The sequence below is a fragment of the Lathyrus oleraceus genome, chromosome 4 (assembly GCF_024323335.1).
Source record: "Lathyrus oleraceus cultivar Zhongwan6 chromosome 4, CAAS_Psat_ZW6_1.0, whole genome shotgun sequence".
In the NCBI taxonomy this organism is placed as follows: Eukaryota; Viridiplantae; Streptophyta; class Magnoliopsida; order Fabales; family Fabaceae; genus Lathyrus; species Lathyrus oleraceus.
In genome coordinates, this window is record NC_066582.1 from 363,786,118 (window position 1) to 363,804,295 (window position 18,178).

Consider the following 18,178-nt stretch of genomic DNA (forward strand, 5'->3'; position numbering starts at 1 on the left):
ACCCTAGCTTATACAAGCTCCATAAAATCATATAATGATCTCCATCTCAAGAAAGACTTCATCTCCTTGAGAAACCCTGCCTATTAGAATGCAACTGATTAGGGTTGACTAGAGGTCAAAACCCTAATCCCAAGGCACATGATCAGGCACAATGAACCTCTTGGTGATGATAAGACCATGATGATGGTGATATACTCTGGCCAATAAGATAACACTCATCCTCCTTGAGGAACCAATAAACCCTAATTGAAGCACAAACCCTCAGATGGCTAGGGATCAATTCATGAGACTCTCAAGCTAGAATCTTTTAACCTCTCTATCTTCTAAGAAAGACCTAGGAGGATAACTTGCTTATTTCACATGATATGCAAAGATGTAATGCCTAAAGTCCTACAAAATGAAATGCAATATGCTAAGCTAGTCCGAAGAGAGGAGGGCAAATTTTGAGGTGTTACACTAGTTTGGCAGCCTGCGAGGAAACCATCCAGTTTTTACATGAACAAAGAAATGAGTATCAAGACAAGTTTGCCAGTTTGATAGACTTTTGTAATGGCATGGCTAAGAATGTGCCTTTGATGCTAAGATGTGCTCTGGAAGACATAGACAAGGGCAACATCCCTCTTTCAGTGACCAAATTTATTTATCTTTGTGAAGACATGATGAAAAGGTTCAAAGGAGAGTTGGAAGAGCTCAACAAACAAAAGCCTACAGTCTAACCCTGTTGTTTTGTACTTTCCTTTATGTTTGAAAGAATATTTTGTACTCAATCCTTGTACTCTGTTTTGAATTAAATGAATGAAGGATTTTGAGTTTCTTTTGTACAAAAAGTTTGGTTCCATTCTTGTTTTATTCCCCGTGATCTCTTCGAATGCTTACAAAATAACAAGGAATCTAACACGGTTCCCTGAAAATAAAATTGAACATAAGCATAAAAGACATTTTTAAATCCACATGCATTAACATATGCATCATGCATTTCATTTCTCAAAACAAAAACTCATTCCATTTTTCCTCGTCTCCAGTAGTTCAAGCTGATTCCTCAACGTGCATACGCTACTCGCTCCAACACAAGAAGAATCATGGATGTAGTTAGAGAAGAACAAGCTGCCTTCAGAGAGGAGATGGACTCTGTCAAAAGCAAGATCGAGCAGATCTTCGAGGCTATACAAGCTCTGGCTAGAAGGGAAGAAGAGGCCCGTGTTGCCACTGCTGCAAGGAACGATGCTCTAGTTCAAGGGGTTGCTCTTCAGTCAGGACCTTCAGTTCCTATTCCAAATCCCGTTATATGCGGTCTTCCTCCAGGTTTTGTTCCACCGCCTGAAAGAACTCATGTGCCTCCACCTGCGCATACTTCTGAAGTAGCTGATGGAGTCGCTACGCAAGGACCTCCGATAGTCAATCAAGTATTTGTTCCCCGCACTGATGAGGAGCTCCAGGACGAGTTTGAAATGCAGAATTACAATGGAGCTACTCCAATGGTCATCCCTACTGCTGCCCAAGATTCTGAGGCTATCTTGATGTGTCGTGCTCTGGCCGAAAAGCTAAGAATCTTGGAAGGACATAACTCAACCCGATTGAGTGCCTTGGAGATGTGTCTGGTCCCAGACGTGGTGATTCCTCCAAAATTTAAAGCTCCGGAATTTGAAAAATACAAAGGCCTCACATGTCCTAACATACACTTGAAAATGTATTGCAGAAAAATGGTTGCCTATGCCAGAGATGATAAGCTCATGATCCATTGCTTTCAGGACAGTCTAACTGGGGCATCTTTGGATTGGTACATGCAGTTGGAGTGTAGCAACATCCACACTTGGGATGAGTTGGCTGAAGCATTTGCAAAGCAATACAAATATAATACTGACATGGCACCAAACCGTACTCAGCTTCAGAGTATGGCCCATAAAGACAGTGAGTCTTTCAAGGAATATGCGCAACGCTGGAGAGAATTGGCTGCAAGGGTGCACCCACCATTGGTTGATCGTGAATTGATTGACATTTTCATGGGTACCTTGCAGGGCCAATATTATGAAAGATTGATCAGTAGTGTGTCCATAGGATTTTCTGACATGGTGATCGTGGGAGAAAGAGTAGAAGAATGACTGAAACGTGGTAAAATCCAGGGAGGTTCCAGCAGTCAACCAATCTTGAAGAAGCCTTTCAACGGATTCAAGAGGAAGGAGGGTGAGACTAGTGTCATTTCTTCTCAGAGGGGGAGGGTACCATACAAGGCTCCTGCTTCTGTGCCTTATTATCAGTACCCTTACGTAGCGGCTGCTCATTATCCAACCATGCCTTACCGTCCAATTGCTCCTGTTCTTATTCCAGCTCCGGTACCTCACTATCAAGTTCCAGTTCCTCAATATCAAGCTCCACAACCTCAGTTCCAGGCTCCTCCACCTCAACATCAACAGAGAAATCAACAGAATAATCAACCACGTCCAGTTCAGCAGCAACGACCAAATCAACAGAGGCCATATCAACAGTACAATAATGTGAATACCACTCCTATCCCAATGACTTACACTCAATTGCTACCGTATCTGATTCAGAATAGGACTGTCGTGCCAAGGGCATTACCTCCAATGCCGAAGCCGCATAAGCCTTGGTATGATGAGAATGCTAGATGTGTCTTTCATGCTAATTCATAGGGTCATACAACAGAGAATTGCAAGGTGTTCAAACTACGGGTTCAAGAGTTGATAGATCAGAAAATATTGTCTTTTGCTGATGTTCCAAATGTGGGGAACAATCCTTTGCCTAAACATGATAGTTCAGGTGTCAATGCTATAGAAAGTTCAACTGATGATGGATTGATAAAGGATGTGTTCAAGTTGAAGACTCTTTTAACTGTGGTCCATGCTAGATTGATGGAAGCAGAATTGATGAATGGAGTACATGATAATTGTGTGGTGTGTTCGTCCAACCCTGATCAGTGTGGTGAATTCAAAATTTATCTTTAATGCTTGATGGATCAGCGAGTTATTCAATTCACTAGAGAAAAGATTGATGAGGATGTTGATGTGATTGTGCCTGTGTTTGATCAGGAGAGGCTTCCCAAGCCTTTTGTGGTCCCTTATCAGAGAAATGTTAACCTAGAGCCAACGAAGAAGATTGAGCCCATGGTTATTTATGTTCCCGCTCCATTCTCATTTGACAGTACCAAAGCAGTGCCTTGGAACTATGAGCATGTAGTTTATATGGGTAACAAACCAGTAATCTTGAAAGAGCCAGATGTGACTAACATCGTTGGAGCTAGTGGTGTGACTCGAAGTAAAAGGGTTTTCTCTCCTGAAGTGATCCCAAATAAAGAAAGTGCACTAACAATTGAATCAACGAAGGGGAAAGAGGTGAATCCTCCAGAAGCAGGAGAAGGCTCATCTAAGAAAGCAGTGACTGCTGAAGAGGATAGAGAATTCTTGAAGATCATCAAGAAGAGTGACTACAAGGTCGTAGATCAGATCAACCAAACTCCTTCAAAAATCTACATTCTTTCTTTACTTATGAGTTCCGAGGCTCATAGGACTGCTCTATTGAAGTTCTTGAATGAAGCTTATGTGACAGAAGACATCAGTGTTATTCAGTTTGATAATGTGGTTGCTAATCTTAATGCTAGTAGTTGTTTGATGTTCACTGATGATGATTTACCCCCTAATGGGAGAGAACATAATATGGCGCTTCATATCTCCATTCAGTGCACAAATGTCACTTTGGCTCAAGTAGTGGTAGACACAGGTTCATCCTTGAACGTGTTACCTAAGACTACCTTGGCACAATTGAATATTGAAGGGGTGCAGATGAGACCCAGTGCTTTGATAGTGAAAGCTTTTGATGGGTCTAAGCGAACAGTTATTGGGGAGATTGACCTCCCAATCCTGATTGGCCCTCAAACTTTCCGTATTACCTTCCAGGTAATGGATATTAGGCCTGCCTATAGCTGTCTGTTAGGTAGACCTTAGATCCATGCTGTTGGAGTTGTCACCTCGACACTTCACCAGAAGCTGAAGTTTGTCACTTCTGGTAAGCTAGTATCAGTATCCGGAGAAGAAGATATTTTCGTCAGCCATTTGACTTCTTTCTGATACATTGAAGTAGGTGAAGACATTGTTGAAACTCCTCTCCAAGCCCTTGAAGTGGTCAATGTGGTCCAGACTAAGCCGAAACTTGTTGAAGAACCCAAGGGGGTCATGACCTCGTGGAAGAGTGTGAAAGCTGCAATTGAAGCTGGCTGCCCTGGAAGTTGGGGCATAATGATTGAATTGCCTGAGAAGAAAGACAAGTGTGGATTAGGATATCAGCCGTCTATTGAGCTTTTCAAAGATCAGAAGATACATCAGGGTAAGGTTCCTAGCATCCAGGAAATATTCTCCAAAGCTGGTTTCCGAAGTGATGATCAATTGAATGCTCTTGAAGATGAAGATCTAGATTTGTCCAAGATGGTGTTTCGTGGACCTCCGGATGCCGCTCTCACTAACTGGAAGGCAACAGATGTTCCGGATATAGTTTCTTTTTCAAAGTAATTTACTGTTTTCTAAAAACATCCAATGCCACGCCCAAGGCATATGGATAGCTTTGTAGGGCCCATTTTGTGTTAATATTTAAGCCTTATCATCAATACAAAGCACATTTTTTTGAGATCCCTGTCTTTCATCTTTTTAATTTTTTTACAAACAAACAAACAACAAAATTAAAAAATGGCAATTTTGATTTCACATCACTTTCATTTTTCAAAATCTTCCGCTAAAAAGAAAAAATCATTTCCATGCAGATCATTAATAACTGGATCCATTGAACACGACAATGCTATAATTCCCTATGACTTCGACCTCCCGATTAACCAAGCTGAAGAGGATGGTAAGGAAGACTGTGAACTCCCAGAAGAGTTGACCAGACTTTTGAAACAAGAGGAAAAGATGATTCAGCCTCATCAGGAACCAGCGGATGTGATCAATCTGGGGACTGAGGAAGATAGAAAGGAAGTCAAGGTCGGAACTTCTTTGAAAAAAAGTGTGAAGGAGGAACAAGTCAAGCTACTACATGAATATGTGGATGTGTTTGCTTGGTCATATCAGGATATGCCAGGACTCGACACCGACATAGTTGTGCACAAGCTACCGTTGAAGCTGGAATGCCCACCCATCAAGCAGAAGTTGAGAAGAACTCGATCAGACATGGCTGTCAAGATCAGAGAAGAGGTCAAAAAGCAGTTTGATGCAGGTTTTCTAGCTGTTGCAACTTACCCGCAGTGGATTGCTAATATTGTGCCAATTCTGAAGAAAGATGGAAAAGTTCGAATGTGTGTAGACTACAGAGACCTGAATAGAGCTAGTCCCAAAGATGATTTTCCGTTACCTCACATTGATGTATTGGTAGATAACACAGCTCAGTTCTCTGTATTCTCCTTCATGGACGGATTCTCAGGATATAATCAGATTAAAATGTCTCCCGAAGATATGGCGAAAACAACTTTCATTACACCATGGGGCATTTTCTGTTATAAGGTAATGCCTTTCGGCCTGAAAAATGCTAGGGCGACCTATCAAAGGGCCATGGTGACTCTTTTCCATGATATGATACATAAGGAGATTGAAGTCTATGTGGATGACATGATTACCAAGTCTCAGGCAGAAGAGAAGCATGTTATTCATCTGAAGAAGTTGTTTGTAAGATTGAGGAAATACAGACTGCGCTTAAACCCTGCTAAATGCACTTTTGGAGTCAGATCTGGAAAGCTTCTAGGATTCATTGTGAGCCAGAGAGGCATAGAAGTTTATCCTGACAAAGTCAAAGTTATTTAAGAGATTCCAGCACCTCGGACAGAGAAGCAAGTTCGTGGTTTCTTCGGCATATTGAACTATATTTCCATATTCATCTCGCATTTGACAGCCACTTGCGAGCCAATATTCAAGTTGTTAAGAAAAGATCAAGTCGTTAGGTGGAACGATGATTGCCAGAGTGCATTCGATAAAATCAAACAGTATCTGCAAGAACCGCCAATCTTAGTGCCACTAGTTCCAGGAAGGCCTCTCATTATGTATTTAACAGTACTCGATGAATCCATGGGATGTGTACTGGGGCAACATGATGAGACAGGTAGAAAAGAGCATGTTATCTACTACCTGAGCAAGAAGTTTACAGAATGTGAAATCAGGTACTCCATGCTAGAAAAGACTTGTTGTGCATTAGCATGGGTTGCTCGTCGCCTAAGACAGTATATGATCTGCCATACAACAATGTTAATATCCAAGATGGATCCCATCAAGTACATATTCGAGAAACCTGGATTAACTGGCAGAATCGCTCGCTGGCAAATGTTAATATCAGAATATGACATTCAGTATGTAACTCAGAAGGCCATTAAGGGTAGTGTGTTATCAGAGTACCTTGCGCACCAGCCAGTGGAGGACTATCAATCGATGAGACTCGACTTCCCAGATGAAGACGTCATGTACATAAGAGACTATGAGATTCTAAGCCTGGAAGAAGGACCCGGACCAGGATCGCGGTGGACGCTCGTGTTCGATGGTGCCTCAAATGCATTGGGTAACGGAATTGGGGCTGTTATAACTTCTCCAACGGACTTTCATCTTCCCTTCACAACAAGGTTATGTTTCAAATGCACCAATAACATGGAGGAGTATGAAGCATGTATCTTGGGAATCGAAGCAGCTATTGACCTAAGAGTCAAGATTCTTGAGGTGTATGGAGACTCAGCACTTGTCATCTATCAAATCAAAGGAGATTGGGAGACCCGCCATCCCAATTTGATCCCATACCGAGAGCATGTCATGAAGCTAATCCCCTACTTTGATGAGATTAATTTCCATCATATTCCTAGGGAGGAGAATCAATTAGCCGATGTCTTGGCTACTCTGTCATCTATGTTCAAGGTCAAGTGGGCTAACAAATCACCTGCTATTACAATTCAACGTCTAGACGAGCCAGCACATTGCTTGGCAGTTGAAGCAGAAACAGATGGCAAGCCTTGGTTTTATGACATCAAACGATATCTTGAGAAGCACGAGTATCTAAATGATGTATCCATCACAGACAAAAAGACCTTAAGAAAGTTATCAACCAATTTCTTCCTAAGTGGTGGTGTTCTATACAAAAGAAACTTTGATTTAGTTCTGCTCAGATGCGTGGATAGACACGAAGCCGACCTACTCATCAAAGAAATCCACGAAGGTTCTTTCGGTATTCATGCAAACGGACATGCAATGGCAAAGAAAATCCTTAGAGCTGGTTACTATTGGTTGACAATGGAAACAAATTGTTACCACTATGCCAGGAAATGCCATAAGTGTCAAATTTATGCTGACAAGGTGCACGTGCCACCTACTCCTCTGAATGTTTTATCAGCTCCATCGCCATTCTCAATGTGGGGCATAGACATGATTGGTATGATTGAGCCTAAAGCTGCAAATGGACATCGGTTCATTCTGGTTGCCATTGACTACTTCACTAAGTGGGTAGAAGCAACTTCTTATGCCAATGTGACAAAGCAAGTCGTCACTCGGTTTATCAAGAAAGAGATAATTTGTCGCTACAGAACTCCTAGCAAGATTATCACTGATAATGGATCAAATCTGAATAATAAGATGATGAAGGAGTTATACGAGAATTTCAAGATTGAACATCATAACTCGTCACCTTATAGGCCAAAGATGAACGGAGCTGTAGAGGCAGCTAACAAGAATATCAAGAAGATCATTCAGAAGATGGTGAAAACTTATAAAGATTGGAACGAGATGCTACCCTTTGCTTTGCATGGATATCGAACAGCTATTCGCACTTCAACAGGGGCAACCCCTTTCTCACTAGTCTATGGCGTGGAGGCTGTGCTACCAATAGAAGTTGAGATCCCCTCGTTGAGAGTCTTGATGGAGACAGAATTAGAAGAAGCAGAATGGATTCAAACCAGGTTTGACCAGCTCAATCTAATCGAAGAAAAGAGGATGACAGCATTGTGTCATGGTCAGTTATATCAGAGGAGACTCAAGCGGGCATTTGACAAGAAGGTCCGACCTCGAGAGTTTAATGTAGGTGAACTAGTTTTGAAAAAGATAATCTCCCTCCAGAAGGATTCACGTGGCAAGTGGATTCCAAACTATGAAGGACCATTTGTGGTGAAGAAAGCTTTCTCTGGTGGAGCTTTAGTTCTCACGAACATGGACGGAGAAGAGTTGACACACCCCGTCAATTTTGATGCATTCAGAAAGTATTATGCCTAAGAAAAAGAGATGGATAATAAAAGCTCGCAGAGTTGAAAACCCGAAAGGGCGACTTAGGCAAAAAATGAGCATCCCGGTGAGTTGAAAACCCAAAAGGGCGACTCAGGCAAAAATTAGGGATAAACCAAAAAATTAAGCCCGGTAAGTCGAAAACCCAAAAGGGCGGCTTAAGAAAAAAAGGGTAAAATCTCCCGGTGAACTGAAACTCTTAAGGAGCAGTTCACGCAAAAGTTAGGGAATATCGAAAGGCATAATAGTGCAGCGACATAAGTCAATACTGCAACAAAGCTCAGATGGAAGAAAACAATCCAATTACCATCTCCAGAAGCAAAGTAATGAGGACTAGAGGACATAGGGGAAAGTAGCAAAGTTGTATTTCGTTGGAAAATCAATTAAATTTTTATTGCCATTTACTTGCTTTCTTTCTTTGTAATCTCCTCTTAGAGGGGTTTACATCTTCATGAACCCCATGTATGAGTTATTCTTCTCATCAAATAAATTTTTTCAGTTGAACATTGATTTACCAATTATTTTTGTTTTTCTGCTTAATGTCGCTTTTATTTTTGATAAGATAAAAAAATTAAAACAGTGGAAACAACAAAGCTTTTGAAAACTTTAATTTGTTTTGATTTTGAAAGTATAAAAGGAATTTTTGTTGGTTTACAATAATGCATCTGGTTTACAAGACGTGGGACATTTCCTAGATCATTGTAATCTAAAGCAAGTTTGAAATGAATTTTCTTCCAGAAGCAAGAAGTCCTCATTGAAGCCCGCTTGGCGGAAAAGCAGAAATCAAGATATTTTGCAACAAAAAATCATCTTCATGGTGACAAAACTATCCAAGACAAGGCGTTGGGGAATCCGAGCTTGATACCCACAAAATGCATAAACTAATATATTCATGCATTCACATTCATTTTGCATATCATGTACAAAAACAGATCATGCATAAACCTCAGTCGGATTCAGCAACCTCTCAAGAAAGTTCAGTGTAATCCTCAGGAGACCAAGATGCAAGAGGTGTTCTCAAGAGTAGAGCAGTTATCTTCTCTAGTACTATAGTACTTTCAGAATACAATCATTGTTGGTAATGATTCTTAAGACGAGTTTCTTCCCCAGCAAGGTGATTGATTTTCTTCCGTCTGAACTTTGGTGTAAACAGAATTTCTGTTTGGTTTCCCCAGTAGATAAATCCCTACAGAGTTTTTCCAACATTGTATTTTCTCCAGAAAAATTTCATAAACTCCCCAAGCGAGTTTCATACCAGCAGGATTCCTTAAGCAAGGGATCCCCAATAATTTTATCTTCAGCAAGTCTCTTTGAAGTAGCTGTCTAAGATGGACATCTCTTCATAAGTTAGAAATCTCCCGATGAGTCTAATGGACGAGAGTTCCATGAACAAACAAGCTTTACTGAATGTTCCTCAGTATATCTCCAGCGAGCCTCCTATGTGTTTATTTCCCAGAGAGTCTCTTGTATTCCCCAACAGGTTTCTTCAATCAATCCTCGGAAGAGTTAGTGTTCCATGTTGATCTACTATGCGATGGAGCGTTAGGTTGGACATGTCAGTTCGATAATTGAGAGTAAGGTTAATCCTTTTGAATATCATTAACTTTTCATCCCCAACAAGTCTTTGGGATCTTCTCATTCCCCAAAAGAGTCTTCTGTCAGCCAAGAGCAACTGAACATGCGGTTATTCCCCAAAGGAAGCATTTTGTTTATTTCCCAGCAATTTGCATCAACCAAGAGCAGTTGAATGCATTAGTTTTAGCCAAGAGAAGTTGAATACTGTGAACAAACGGTGAACGATATAAATTTTTATATTTGTTTGTTATACAATCATGACTATTCTATAAATAGAGAGATCTACTATAATATTCTAATAAAGATAAAGCGGCCGCTATGTTCACCGTTTGTAATTAATTTGTTATACCCATGTTTGATCCATTGTTGCTATCTTAATATATTTTTGGTATATGTTTTAGTTAAAATAATTTATATATAATTTATTATAATTTTTTAAAAAAATAATTTTTTCATATTAATTCATATGATTAAATAATAATAATTACAAATAAAATTAAATTAATCTTCGACCATTGCTATAAATTATCAACAAGTATTAAAGTATATCGAATTACAAAATATCTAATAATGACAAACTAAAAATATCATATTATATTAAAATAATATACAAAGTCATAACAATTATAAAAAGTTATAACAACCCTAAAAGTTATAACAAAAATGATATTCTTACACTAAAAGTTATAGTGTATTTCATTGTTTATTAATACAGTAAACAATGAGATATTATAATAATAAAATATTTTTAAAAAATATATAATTTGTTTTAATTAAGACTATAAATATAAAATTGTGTGATTAACCAACTCCATAACTTTATTAATTAATATTTTATATTTTATTAATTAACTTTGTTTTATTACTAAAAAGTATTTTTAATATATGAACGTTTATTAATCAACTTCATAACTTCATAAACCATATTTTTTATATTTTATTAACCAACTTTATTTTATTACTAAAAATTATTTTTAATATATGGGTATTTATTAACCAATTTTATCACTTCATTAACCAACTTTTTACATTTCATTAAACAGTTTAGATTTAGTACTAAAAGTCATTGATCATGAAGTATTCATTGGGCACTGTACACGCGTATGACATTGTTCACGATCATTGTTTATGCAATGTTCGTGTCATTATTTATGCATTATTCACTGTTCACCGTATTTGTGAACAACGAATACAATCTAGGTGTAAGGGAGAGTGTATGAATAACATAGCTGAAGTTATAAATATGGTGTAGTACGCTTTGCAATCCGATTGTTGGATTTGGAAATGGAAGCATAGGCTCACGTAACATAAACTCTTATTTAATGATAAATTCTTTTATAACATAGCGTGTTTAACACCTGGTTTGAGATTTTATGAAATACAATTGATAGTATCAAAGTGCACCATGTTGGGAAATTGCAAATCCTCCAAATTGTAATTTTTGAAGAAAAATTGCAAATCCTCTCTCAATTACAATTTTTGAACGAAAAAAATTATAAACACTCTCTCAATTACAATTTTTGAACGGAAAAATATCAAATTCCCTCTCAATTATAATTTTTGAACGGAAAAATTATAAATCATCTCTCAATTACAATTTTTGAACGGAAAAATTGCAAACCCTCTCTCAACAAACCTCTCAACAAACTATTTTTAAACGGAAAAATATGAAACTCTCTCAACAAACAATTTTTGAACAGAAAAATATAAAACCCTCTCTAAACACACAACTACCCAAATCTCCAATACCCAAAAGACTTTATTTTATTGTTGTGTAGAAAACTAAAACTAACTATCTTTATTTATATTAATATTCAAATTCTATTTTCTTATTACTATCCAACATGGAACTTAGATGAGTATATTATTTGACCCAACAAATCCTCCATTTATCCACAGTCTCACATGTCTTCACTTTATCTTCAACTTCATCTTCAAAATGATGATTATAGTTACAATGATTTGCCATATTTATAAAACTATTATTTTTCAATCTTTTTATCTTTTTCCTCCCTTGACCATAATTTTTTGTTATTCTTCCTTTTTCGCTTGATCAGGATTTTTTGTGACTCTTTATTCCTCCTTTAATCAGAACCTACTATGATACCAGTTGTTGGGGAAATAACAAAAAAAAATCTACGCACGCAAAAGCATACCTACAAAAAAGTAAAAGAGAAAAAAATTCTAAAACAAAACTTGCAAATTCATTATTCAACTTCTAATCTTTACAACAGAATTATAAATTCTCTAATTATATTTCAATTTTTAAGGAGAAAATTGCAAACCCTTCAAACTTCAATTTTTGAACGGAGAAATTACAAACCCTCACTCGATTATAATTTTTGAGCGAAAAAATTGTAAACTCTCTCAATTACAATTTTTGAACGGAAAAATTAAAAACTCTCTCTCAATTACATTTTTTGAACGGAAAAATTGCAAATCATCTCTCAGTTACAATTTTTGGACGAAAAAATTGCAAATTCTCTCAACAAACCATTTTTGAACGAAAAAACAGGAAACTCTCTCAACAAACTATTTTTAAACAGAAAAATAGAAAACTCTCTCTAAACACACAACTACCAAATTTCTCAATACACCCAAAAGACTACATTTTATTGTTGTGTAGAAAACTAAAACTAACTATCTCTATTTATATTAATACTCAAATTTTATTTCCTTCCTACTACCCACTATGAGACTTGGATGAGTATACTATTTAACCCGACATACCATACCTACAACTAAGAAAAAATAAGACAATTTAATTATCCATACAAAGGCTTCAGATTTCACTTTACGGATATTAGATAGTATTATCTAGATGATATTCATGATGAATAAAAAACGGATATATTCAATGAGAGACATATATATTGCCTGTAAGTTCAAATGATTGTGATGTTTCTGATATTAAAATACAATAGAATTATAGATCCAAGTGACATTATTGAATAAGAATGCAAGAATGTTTTAGAGGGTTTAAGAAAAAATGTTATATGATTATGAATTAAAGGGTTGAAAATTTGTAATGGAGGAATTGTGATCATCATGATTACACTCTCCAAACTTTGGAGTGTTTTCGTATACTGATATTTGTGTGGTGCGTTCGAATAACAATATTCAAACATGTTTATTTATGCATTGGGTGTGTTTACGGGCGAATTTGGCCAGATATATTGTGTGGTGCATTCAGATTTCAATCTCTGAACAATACGAGATGAGCATTTTTTAAAATTCGTAAGGCTTGAGAGAAATACTAAGAGTGAATCCTAACTTATTTCAAGAATAAAGACCAATTATATTTGTTAAGTATTGCTTTTAAAAATTTGATTAACTCACTTTTTCTAGTACATTAACTCTCATTTTAATGTTATGTTTATGATATTGCAACAAGATTTGCTTCGAAGTATCTAAATATACATTAACTATATGACCGGCTACCTAAGCATTTAATAGATGGGAGATGATCTTTCCATCCTTATGGATGCTTGCACGCCACCGTAAAATGTTCATAATGTTCCCAGCATCCAAAGATGCATCTCTGAATGCACCTATTTTAGTCATTCCTCGTATCAAATTGAAGAGCCACCCTTTTTACGTAAAAATTTAATCTGGAGATGTATCTCCTTACTTGAAAAAAGTGTGTCTGAAGATGCATATCCATAAAAAATCATTTATTCATAAGTTAGTGGATGGTCCGGAGATGCATCTCCGGATGTTTTTCTTTAATATCTTGCACCAGACCCTTCCCTCTTCCTCCTTCTTCATTTTTCTCAAAAGTTCTAAAAAAAAGTCATTTGAGCTCTAGAACGATTTTACCTCTGCATCCATTCAATCAAGCTTATATCATTGGAGCTTTTCCCAACATATCATAACATCCAACTGCTCCTTCTCATCAATCAATTTCTTTTGGTAAGTAATTCAAATTTTCTTATCTTTTTTATATTTTAATTTTTAGTTAGTTTTTTAGGATGCGTTACTTATTTTAGGTACATTAGGTAATAGTGTAAACGAAATTGATAGACTATTAGAACATGCATTGAGGTTTTTTGGGTTTGTTAGGGTAGATATGGCGTATCTGCCATGACTGAGACAATCGCATGTTTGTTCGGAGATACATCTCCGGATTTGCTCTGCATTATTTTCGGAGATTCATCTCCATATTTGACTCAGGTAAAAAAAATTGGTTATTTTGTAGGATTTGTGATTTTCTACGGACTTTCTATTTATCTATGTATCTCTTTATAACGCAGGTGCAATGGCTGAAAACAACACTGGACGGATTAGACTCGGGCGTGTGTCCCAACTAATGTCGGTACAACGTGAAAGGGTCATGGCAATGACCACGGGGCCACGGGTGCTGATAACTTGTTTGATGTTGCATCTACTTCACCGCCCCGACCGTCTGGTTCTCGTAGCAGACTCTCTCAGGCATCTTAGGCATATGATGTAACAAAATTTGAGGTTCCTGAGATCCCTGTTTGTCCGAAGATGCATCTCCGTATTTGCTCTGCATTGTTTTCGAAAATGCATCTCCATATTTGACTCAGGCAAAAAAATTGGGTTATTTTGTGGGATTTGTGATTTTATCCAGACTTTCTATTTATATATGTATCTCTTTATAACGCATGTGCATTGGCTAAAAACAGCACTGGACAAATTAGACTGGGGCGTGTGTCCCAACCCGCGTTGGTACAACGTGAGAGGGTCGTGGCGAGGACCACGAGGCCACCAGTGCTGATAACTTATTCGATGTTGCATCTACTTCGCAGGCCCGGTCATTTGGTTCTCGTAGCCGACTCTCTCAGGAATCTTAGGCATATGATGTAACAAAACCTGAGGTTCATGAGGTCCTTGTTGACCCTGAAGCCTGGGAAGCTATCCCATTAGAGAGTTATCCAGGAGGGCCATTTGATACCTCTTTACTTTATAATTATGAAGATCGTGCTGCTATGCATGTTTGGCATTAAGAGGTATATTTCTTTTCTTTTGCAATACATATGTTGTCAATTAATTAAATGCATATTGATGCTTATGTTTTCTTTTTGCATGAGTGTGATTGTTTGAAAATGATTAACCACGGCGGGAAGAAACTGGAGTTGCCACAACCCACTGATGTTTGGTTCGTTAATGTTTTCCATTATTTCGGTCTTGCCGATTTATGTTCTTCTACGTACTTGATCATAAACCACGACATGCATGCGACTTTTACAGAGATGTGACACCCAGAGACGTCATCTTTCCACCTACCTATAGGCGAGATGACCATCACTTCAGATGCCGTCTATTTCCTCCTACATCTTCCCATCAGAGGAAAATTACTAGACAATGGAGGGTCGGGTGAGAGGAATGGGTAGATCTGATGGTCACCCTGTTGGGGGCTATTGACCCCGGTAAGGTGGTGGAGGAGACAATTCGCGTTAGAGGTGCTCATGCATAGTTTATCTTTTTGGAAAATCTTTATAAAGAACATTTGAAGAGGGTTTTGGATGCCATTGGTGATGATGTGCGGGTTGAGTACCATTGACATTGCGTATTGAGGTGTTACCTCTTGTTCTTGGTTGACACGTCCATGTTTGTGGACAAAAATGCAACATATGTCGATGTGGTCTACCTCGAGTACTTCACCGACTTGAGTGCAGTTCACGAGCACAACTAGGGGGTCGCCTGTTTGGTCTACTTGTACTTGAAGTTGGGCAAGGCTTGTCTTTAGAAGACAAAGTAGATGACGGGTGTTGTGCGCTGCTTACAGTAATTTCTTGTTACTAATATATTCATAATTCATTTGTTACACTTGTTAATTGTATCCTAACCTTTTTTGGGGATGGATCATCTTCCACTTCCCTCGCGTCACCATCTTTGAAGTTGTGCCTAACCACACAGAGAACTGGTCTCGTCCAGTCGCTTTTGTTCCGTACATGGGGAATGGTGTGGTCGAGCCATTCAGAATCTCTCTTGACCGTATCTTACCAGATGACATTTGCTTCTGCCCATACGAGGGTCATTTCCTTATACTCCGGTTGATTGGGATGTGGGTCATCTCTTATGTGTCCCTATTTGCCTGAGCAAATGATGCGCCAGTTTGGCTACTTGTAGATTATTCTCAGACCTCCATATGAGTCTGCTCCTCTGCCGTCCTCCGTAAAGACCTACATGCGATACTGGATGACTTCAAGAGTTACCTAATACTATAGGAGTATCGTTGGGAGGAAACTCATGTATATTGGGCTTGTGTTGAGGGTTACTTGACATGGTTCCATAGGATGTCACACTCTATCATGATCCCAGATGCTCCTGGAGAACCACGTAGGCCAGCTAACTTGGTGGTACTAGAGGTTCGGGATGAGCAGGCAGAGAGCGTGACGCCGGTATATCGGTGTGTTGCAGATATGGGTAGAGCAACCATATAGTCAGGATTGTTTGAGGATGACAGTCCCTAGTTGTCCCTAGCGGAGCGCATGATTTTCGAGTTGTGGAATGTCGTGCAATACAGGCGGTGGAGGAGGTCGGCGGTTAGACATACTAGTAGCTTATATTGGGATGTAATTTTTTTTTTGTATTTTTGGAAAAAAGTTATGTATGAATTTTCTTGACTTTTTTTTATTAATGTATGCATTTTTACTTTCCTTTTAACTTTCATATAACCACATTTTTCTTTGATTTTATGTTAGTATAAGTTAATATAAGCTAGCATCGCAAAAATGGAATGTTTGGATAATGGTGTTGTTCTGATATGATTCAGGAAAGACTCCGGAGATGCATCTCCGAAATAATTTCTCCTTTGTATTTTCAACGTTTTCAAAAAAAAATCGGGGGACAATTCAGAGATACATCTACGAATATGCCAAATGTCATACGAAGATGTATCTTCAGACCATATTTTATTCAAAATGAGATGGAGCATTTTGGTTGTCATTTGAATGCGTCCAAAGATGCATCTTCGGACGCATGATGAGAAATTTTGAATTTTCAAGGACATGAATTCCCTAATAGATTCTCTTATACCCAGTTCAAGAAATTTGGTAGACTATGCCTCCATCTCCTGCCCTACCTGCCAGTTCCACATTCAAAATTTGACGCCAACTTTCTGATGATGCTCATTGGCTAGTATTTTCTTGTCATTGCATCCCCTCCTATTGTTCAACCTCTCAACGATATCTGATCTTTGATTTATGGCCAAAGGTTTCTCCTCATTTACAATGATTAATAGGTTTTTAACCCGGTGTATTTTCAATAACAGTTTTTTAGGGTGTAAAAGCATTCGGTGATAGATTCTTAAAATGAGTTTTTAAATAGATCCTACATATACACATCACTCATTTATCATATTTTCAATTTAATATCAGTATCAAAGTATTCAATTTCTCTGATACATCACATATACAATATTTATTAAACGTGTCTCACAAATAACTTCAATTCTTTACATTTTAAAAATAACTAAATATTTTTCCTATCCTCATTAGAGATGTTCTGAGTAGTTAGGGATGGCAATGGGTAGGATTTGGGCAGGGTACTATAGTACCCATCTCCATACCCGCGATTTGAAAAAATCCCAGTGCCCGAGCCCATACCCGCGATTTGAAAAAATCCCCATGCCCGAGCCCATACCCGCGATTTGAAAAAATTCCAGTGTCCGAGCCCATACCCGTGATTTGAAAAAATCTCCGTGCCCGAACCCTTACCGGCTTGGGTGCCAAAGTTAGCACCCGTACCCGTGCCCTATGGGTATGTAGGTACCCATACCCGTACCCGTGACTCGCATTCCTATTAAAAATAAATAGATCAATTATAAAACTTCATATAATTTTAAGTTTTTAAAAATATTTAAAAAAAATTTAAACAACTTATTATTGAAATAAACGAACACTTAATTAAATATTTAATGGTTTAACGTTGATATACGTTTCATAATTGATAGACATACATTTTTATATAATAATATTAACTAAAATATATAAATCAAAATAAAAATACATAAATATATAGTGTGCGGGTATGGGGCGGGTTGGGTACCAAGGTGCCCATACCCGCATTCGTACCCGCTTATTTTTATGGATAATTACCCGAGCCCATGCCCATACCCATTTTTGCGGGTTTTTACCCTACCCGTTGTGGGTAAATTTAAAGGGGTGCCCATTGGGGATGGGTCAAATTGCCCTCCGTATGAGTAGTGTTCTAGTCGTGGTGCTGTTTTGAGCCATGTGATATACTTGTTGCCGTTTTTAAGTGTTTGGTGTGGTGTTTTTAAGTGTTTGGTGTGGTGGCAGTGAGGATGAAGGTGATATGTGTTGTAGCAAACTGTAGTTTTCAATAATTTGTCAAAATATTTTGAATTTTCCCTCAGTAAAGCACAACTGTCA

At 38.0% G+C, this 18,178-nt stretch overlaps 1 protein-coding gene across 1 annotated transcript; it reads left to right on the forward strand.

Annotated features, from left to right (window-relative positions):
• Positions 1-1,079: 1,079 nt before the first annotated feature.
• Positions 1,080-3,956, forward strand: LOC127137438 (uncharacterized). Its single transcript, XM_051063897.1, has 5 exons — positions 1,080-1,610; positions 2,121-2,492; positions 2,649-2,891; positions 2,976-3,832; positions 3,923-3,956. The coding sequence occupies exons 1-5, from the start codon at positions 1,080-1,082 to the stop codon at positions 3,954-3,956; spliced, it is 2,037 nt and encodes a 678-aa protein (XP_050919854.1).
• The last annotated feature ends 14,222 nt before the right edge of the window (positions 3,957-18,178 follow it).